The sequence below is a fragment of the Leptodactylus fuscus genome, chromosome 5, assembly GCF_031893055.1.
Source record: "Leptodactylus fuscus isolate aLepFus1 chromosome 5, aLepFus1.hap2, whole genome shotgun sequence".
Lineage (NCBI taxonomy): Eukaryota > Metazoa > Chordata > Amphibia > Anura > Leptodactylidae > Leptodactylus > Leptodactylus fuscus.
Genome location: NC_134269.1, coordinates 77198870 through 77206632, shown reverse-complemented (window position 1 = coordinate 77206632; position 7763 = coordinate 77198870). Strand labels below are relative to the sequence as shown.

The following is a 7763-nucleotide window of genomic DNA, read 5'->3' as shown; positions in this document are numbered from 1 at the left end:
AATATTCCACAGGACGTTTATGGAATTTTACAAAACGTCACAAAGTGAGGTGTGATGGAAAGCATGGTTTGCACGGGGCGGTAGGTCACGTGAGCTGTGTACTCCGAGCAGGGACAGGACATTGTGTTCCAGGGTGACAGGCGGTGACGGAAGTACAATAGGACAGTGCTACTCTCGTGTGACCAGCAGAGGGCGTGTGGAGCGAGCACACAATGAATAGGATTCTTTCATGACTATGACTAATGAATGGAGGGTGCTGTGCTCTCCGCCTATCAGGGCCGGGAGGGGGGCGTGTAACACGGGAAATGTCCGTACAAAAGCTGCAGGGCTTGTGAAACCTGAAAAGATTAGCGAGGCCGACTCGTGTGAACAGCGGTTACTGACTGAAGGGCAGAGAAGAAGCAGCTGACGGCTCTTTGTTGTACGAGGCAGCACCGACAGGGGGCGTGGTCTGTGCCACTTATATGGAGTGCTCGCCTTGTGGCCTCTCATCCTGCTAATATGTCTGAGCAGCTAGAGGAGGAGACCCGTGTGCTGGTGGAGGATTACATCCAGCGCTCCCTGGGCAATGATGGGCCCCAGCCGCCCTCTCCCCTGGCCGAGTCCCTATGGCGAGTGGCGCAGGAGGTTCACCTCGGGAATAGCGCCTTCTTCAAGTCCTGTGAGGAGTTGGACGTGGAGCCGTGCACCATTCTGCAGCGTGTGGCCCGGGAGATGGCCCTGGAAGGAGGACTGAACTGGGGAAGGATCATCGTACTCATTGTGTTTGCTGGCACCTTGGCACAGAGGCACCGGAAGCGCCAAGCGGGGACCCCCAGGGAACTGGCCGGGGTGCTGAGCCAATTCCTGGTCAGGGAGCACAGTGACTGGTTCCAGGAGAGCGGAGGCTGGGTAATTGTCATTCACTCCTTACTATGCCATTGTTCTGCACGTGGCATGCTGTGTGCCAGTCTGTAACCTCCAGCTCTTCTCTGCCTGCCAGGGGCACAGCCTGAGAGTTGTAGTTTCATGTATGAGCATGTATCATCCAGAACAATACATTCAGCCTGTGGGTGGTTACTGGATGTCCTGGCTGCAGCACATGTGGGATGGCCACTGACTCATATGGCAACTATTTGAGGTGGAAGTTGCTCATCTCTGGCTCATTGCACTTTATAATCCTTTTATAGTTATATTTTAGCCCACAGACCTCCTCCGATCTAAGCTTGGTTTAATATTGAATGTGAACGTTTTAGTATAGTTTACACTATGAGCTCTTTGACTCTTGGCGAGAGGAATTCAGGTGTGTTGGTACCTTTTGTACTGGTATATATGCCAATTACTTAAATGAAATGAGTTGCCATGGAGTCTTTCAGCATGTTTCTTGGGTTCACCCTGATCTAGTCCTGGAATGGGCAGCTCTCACTTACTACTTAAGGAGCCATAGGATACCTAAATGCAGTCAATAGGGGCAGGATGTTAGGTGCTTTACAATTAAAGGGAACCTGTCAGCAGGTTTGAGGCCACTGAATCACTGCATGGTGCTATCTAGCTAAGATTTAGGTCCTAAAGCTGCCAATATTAAGTGTCCATTTGTGCAATCTAGAAAATCTATAACTTATTGGCAGTGGGTCTGACGCTCATCCCATTGCCTTTGGACACATGTGCATTGTGCAGATGAAGCTGAGGAGGGTACACCGAGCTTCAAGGGGTACATGGGCAGTGAAGCAATAACACAAGTCCTGGACTTATTATAAGTAAGTTATTTAATTCATCACCACTTGCTGGTGGCTTATTGGCCTCAAACCCAGTGACCTGTTCCCTTTCAAGAGTGTTTTATATTAACTCCAATGCATAAATGTTTCTATGCAAGGAGTGACTTAACCTGGGACTGGGCAGAGGGAGTCCATGCCAGTGGATGTAGCTGAAGGTTGGCATCTCCTTAAATGTTGGTATTGCTAAACCCTGTACTGTTTTCTATATCGCATGAATAGGGTTATTGTTACACTTTCTCTCCAGCTGGTAATAAGGCCCGGTAAAATTAATTTATTCCCATTTTGGAACATCTAAAAATAGTGATTGTGTTTACTACCAAAACATGTTGGTGTCCACACAGCTCTGTTTATGGTACTTTTACCACATTGCACAAGTATGTCTTTGTTATAAATACAGGTCACCTAAGTTGCAAGGGATGTGCATCTATATATACTTTGTTCCCTTTGCTAATATAGTAGTATTTTGCTCAGTGGTCTTGGTCATATTTGGTCACTATTGACCAACTGTATGGTTACATTAATGTATGGCTGGCGGACATCAGTAGTGTCTAGGTCTGTAGTCTCACCTGTGCTTCTCTAGCTGTTAAAAGGGTGCAGTTCTCTGCCAGAAAATGATGGGAGTTGCTGCATTGACAGCTGGTTGATGGAGACCACAGGACTAGAGGATGGCTTGCCTCTGGCTGAAGCAGCCCTACACAGTGCTACGTACACTGGGAGAAGCACTTACATAGGTTTATAGACCGCTGTGTCCATTTTTGTGTAACATTTCGTTCTTTTTAGTCATAGCAGTAGGTTTTATTAATCATTTATTGCATCCCATGTCAGTCTTCATGATGGCAATAGGTAAAAAGTGAACTGTTCATTCACACACTGCACGTCATATTGTCATGTTGTGCTGAGCGTAACCTCTGGAAGATCATTACTCGATATTTTGGACTATGTACCATGACTACTGGCACAATCTATTAGAATTGGCTGTAAGTCTGGGCCATTGTTGCATAATCAATACGTGCATTGTTACTTTTTAGCAAAAATCTTTCCCCAAAAACGGAAATGTTTAGTCCACACTGCTTATCTTACTCCAAGCAAGCTGTTTGCACTGTGACCACCTGGACTGTGTTATAGGGACTTTCCTCACTTCTAGTTCATGCCGGTAAATCTACTATAGTCAATTCTCATTTCTCTGACGTGTGGAATAAGTTTCCACTATTGATTCTTGAATACTCCACAGTGGGGTTTTCCTATTTGCTTGCTGATCTGATAAGTATAGGGCTATAGCATCGTGTCGTCTTAGGTGGTTGTAACCAGTGGACATGAGCCGGTTGGTTTTTGCTTTGTACAGATGATACTTGGTTTATTGTAGGGTAATGTGAAACACACTGCTGTATTCTAGAGGTTACCAGATGTAACAGTTCTCAAAGTATAGACCATTGTCTGGACTAGACTGAGTAGGTATTGTAGAGAGAAAGATGTACTGGCAAGATGTTGCATATGGTAACAATATGTTCCAGGAAATTTCATATTCTTGGCAACATACATTCCTTTTACATATGAAGTTTGTTTTTCATTTGTCAGGTGACAAATTTCCAGAATGTTCTAGAAACCAGATTGCTGTGTTGGTTTCTACTACAAAGATAGTGATGGGAAGGGCAATAGATTAGAGGAGATGGGGAAGAAATGTGGCTTAACCATGACGACAGCAAGTTAAGATCATAATTCTGCTTCCCATTGGCATGGAAGAGGTTACTGAAAATCACGAGGCAGAAAAAGTTATGTTTGCACAAATTAATTGTAAAGAGCAGAGTTCCGGAAGGTATTGAGGGTATAACTTGTTTACACAGTCCTCTGCCAAGCAGCGTTCAAACACAACCATCTGGAGGCTATTGCTTCCATACTCCATTATGCTGAATAAGGAGCCAGTCAACAGCTGCTCTTTTCTCTATCACTGGTCCCTTAAACAGTCTCTCTGGTGTATTCCTCTGCCCCGGAGGACATTACCTTTTACAATAGGCATTAAAGAGCAACACTGTCCTGTAACTGTAGGAATACTTCTGCTTTGCTGTAGGTGGTTGGAGGAAGTGAAGGCTTGGAAGATGTAGTGCCCTATGTGTGCTGTTAGAGAAGACTGTAACAAATCTGTAACTTGTGTTCTCGTGTTAGACATGTGGAATACAGTTATAGTGGTTAGGTAATGGCCAAATTATTATTATTATATATTTTTATTTTTTTTTATGTTGCTTGTAGAGCACCAACACTTTCTGCAACATTTTATAGGTGGCGTAATCTATCCCAGTCAGTAGTTTGAGTGTAGAAAAAATCCGTGCATGTGTGTAAAGTCCATGCAGATGTCATAGGCTGGATCCAATCCAAGGACATACACTGTGCCAGCACACTGTCCACGTTACTGCAATTTAATGTACAGTAGGAAAACAATGTTATGTCACTGCTATGTACAGCTGACCATATTCATGAGAATAGTCAGCTAAATACTAACCCAACAGCCACCTCTGTTGGACCCCCTTTTCCCCCAGACACATGAATGCTTGGTTGAGTATGAATATGCTCCCAATAGGGACACGAATACGCTGTTGCCAGGAATCCACGCCTGACCATGCTCTTCCCTGATATCTGCCATTCAGGGAAGACTTGGGAGGTTACTATACACTTGGTCGGCTGCTTCTGCTGACACTGGCAAGTTTGGTCAACAAACAACTAATGTCTATGAATAGCTTTACGTATGATGTCACTCAGGTCTATTATTTCATTTCATATAATTTTTTATTTTTAAACCAATTCTCTTTTTACTGTATATCAGTTAATAGACTGATGGCTATCCTTCACCTCTTACCTCTTGTATGACTTCTTTGACTATTGCTATAGAGTTAAATCTAAGATTTCTTTTTAATTTGTTTCAAATAATTAACATATATATTTTTTCCTATCTTTTTCAGGAGGGTTTCCAGAAATTTTGTAACAAAAAAGGCAACCACCAAGGACCAGACAACAGTCATTTTTCCAATGCCCTGATGGCTGCGGCTGGAGTTGGACTTGCTGGATTAGTTTTCCTTCTGGCAGTGAGATGAACAGTGGAAACAGACAATGGACTTCAGATAAGACTATGAAGATCTTTGTGGACCATAAGATCATCTGAACTTCTGTCTCAGCTGTTGATGCCAAAGACCTTTCATAAAGGACTGAAGTGAAGTTAATGCTTCATGTACGAGTTTTTACAATTGTTTTCCATGCACAGATACACGACCACAAGTAACTAGATAGCACTTTTGCCAGTGAAAGGATTGCAATGTTTGTCATACAGACATGAGTTACTTTTAAAACTGTGATGGGTAAAGGAAAAAAACCTACAAAGGATTCAAATCCGTCACTTCATTACTATGTAAAATGTTCTGGTAATCTCAGATCAAGCACTTTTTGTTTAGACCTTGCTAGTAAATTGTATTTATATAGGGTAACAACATGTTTTATTTTTACATCACTCAGTATTTAGAAACACTGTTACAATAAAGTAAAGGAGAAAATTGTAAATCACATTATAATTTACCGGAAGCAGTGTGCACAAACCTACATACACAATAACTTGTATCGCCTACTATATCATTTAGATACCTCCCTAGAGTCCTTACTCTGTGTGGCTGAGGCTGACATGTTTGTTTTTTAATACAGGTCTGCAAATAACATCCCATTTGTGTATAAAGGAAATAAGCTTTATGATGTATTCAGCAAATGTAAAATCTAGCATTAGAGATGCCTGAATTGTTCTGCTACATTTGCTATTGTATAGGATAAAGCAAATCCCAAACCTGACATACAGACCTGGCCAGTGTATTTTTATGACCACATCTATCTCACTTATAGTTATATATCCAAGTGACTTTTTCACTGCTGTGGTCACATATTTGTCAGGTTTTTTTAATGACCCCTGTGAGCACGCTGAATACTCTGGCTTATAAACACAGCCAGATAGTCTTGGCATATGAATGCATAACAGTAGTCTTTTGTAATCCAGGCTGTTTGGGGTGTTAACAAACTTGGATCAACCATGATTCATTTCCATATTGCATTGGCACTATTATGATTTGGAAAATTAAAAAAAAAAATTTCTTGTAAACACTGCCACATTTTTGTCCATGGGCTGTGTGGGGTACTGCAAGTCGGAGTAGCAGGCAAGGGTTTTTTAATTCATCCCTAGTCCTGTATATGTTCAACTCTTCTGGTTACCCCACAAACAAACAAAAAATTCTGGTAGATAATGCTTACAAATTGATGCCATATGTGGCACAAGTCTGTACCGAAGAATAAATACTTTATTTAATAACATTTTTTTAAATATTTTTTTAAAACCTTGGAACAAGTGAAACTTTTTTGATAAATGTTTCACTGTTTAACTGTGTAATCTGTAATGAGGAATTTATGGTATTTATGCTAGACGATCATATACTTTGTAGTCTCTGGAAGACTTTTTTTAAACGATAATATATTGTGTATGTACAGCTCATTTATAAGACTTCGGATGAGCAATATTTTTACTGTGTTTTATTGTGTAATAAACTGTGTACATTTGACACTTGCTGGACTGATCACTGTGTCCTTAATAATCAACTAAAGGTTAGGGGAAAAAATCACGGATGGATTTTCATTGCCTCAGGAAAAATGTCTACTTTGGGGGGGAAGGGGTAGAACCTAAGCAACCCAACTTTATTATAACTGCATGTTTCAGAAGTGACCCACTCCCTTCATCAGGTCCAATCTGAAAATGTCTTTTCTTTACCTTTCCGGCAACACGGACTCTGCTCAGGATCTATGACGGTATAACGCAGTAGAGTCCTCTCCAAGATTTGGCACCCCCTCTCCCCAGTCAACGGTTTTGAGGAGGCTATAGCTCCTTTTTTACTTTATCAAGCAGAGCGTCACACACTTGTGCAGTGGTTGGGCTTGTTATAGCAGCTCAGCCCAATTACTTGAAAGGAGACGAAAAGAGAGACACCAACCGCACAAAGTGTAATATTTAACATTTTACCAATATAGAGGTAAAGGTGTGTCTTAAAATAACCAGATGGCCTCTCGCCTTTTGGGGTTGTGAACAGTCAAAACACCTTAAATCATGTTGGATACTGATTTAAAGGCGAGAGTGGCAGCAGCTCAACATGTTGACACCGGAGAGAATCGTGGGCATGAACAGCTGGGACCAGAGAACTGTCGGGGGGGGGGGGGGGGGGGGGTGTTCCACGCTCACCGGTATTGAGGATAAGGCCCAAGTCGAGAGTTTCAAGAAAGACCCTTTATTGAGGTAAGTATAAAAGATAGAAAAGCGCAATGCGTTTCGGGCTGTACACAGGCCCTTTCTCAAGTGCAAAATAACAGATCACGTCTGGCCAGAGCGCAGATCTGCCCCCCCCCCCTGCTGTTCCTGTCCACAATTACTTGAATGGGACGGAGTTGCACTAAGGCAATATGACCAATGAATATGACATCACATGGCCTATGGAGCACCACTGGCATTGCAAACAGCTAAACGATGGGGATCATGGCTTTCAAACCCCAAGTGATCATCAACTCATGACCTAAAGGATTAATTTAAAGTACCAAAAAATCCATGTGATGGACCTTTTGTTCATGTGAATAAGGTCTTGCTATAAAATGGCTGTATGATTACATAACCTCATGTTCCTCAAGTTAGTGTAGAACAAACATGCAATTATCTTAGTTATTTAATAAGAATTGTATACCAAATCTGAATAAGTGTGGCAGATTCTTCATTGGAAAACCATTCTGTCTACTGACGCCTCATTTCTTAACTACCCTATCTACAAGGCCATTATAACATTTCAGAAGGTGGCTCTGTGAATTTCTTGCAAAAAAAAAAATAATCCCAAATTTGTGACAATTATGCATTTCCCCAAAATGAAGATAGTCTGCACAAAAAGTCCTTGTCATTTAGCAGATATGTTCTTATGATGGGAGTTCCTTAAAGGAACACATGCAAATCACTAA

General features: G+C 41.9%; 1 protein-coding gene across 1 annotated transcript; it reads left to right on the top strand.

Moving 5' to 3' along the window:
* The first annotated feature begins 360 nt into the window (after positions 1-360).
* Positions 361-6361, top strand: BCL2L10 (BCL2 like 10). Its single transcript, XM_075273452.1, has 2 exons — positions 361-891; positions 4706-6361. The coding sequence occupies exons 1-2, from the start codon at positions 502-504 to the stop codon at positions 4835-4837; spliced, it is 522 nt and encodes a 173-aa protein (XP_075129553.1). The 5' UTR covers positions 361-501; the 3' UTR covers positions 4838-6361.
* The last annotated feature ends 1402 nt before the right edge of the window (positions 6362-7763 follow it).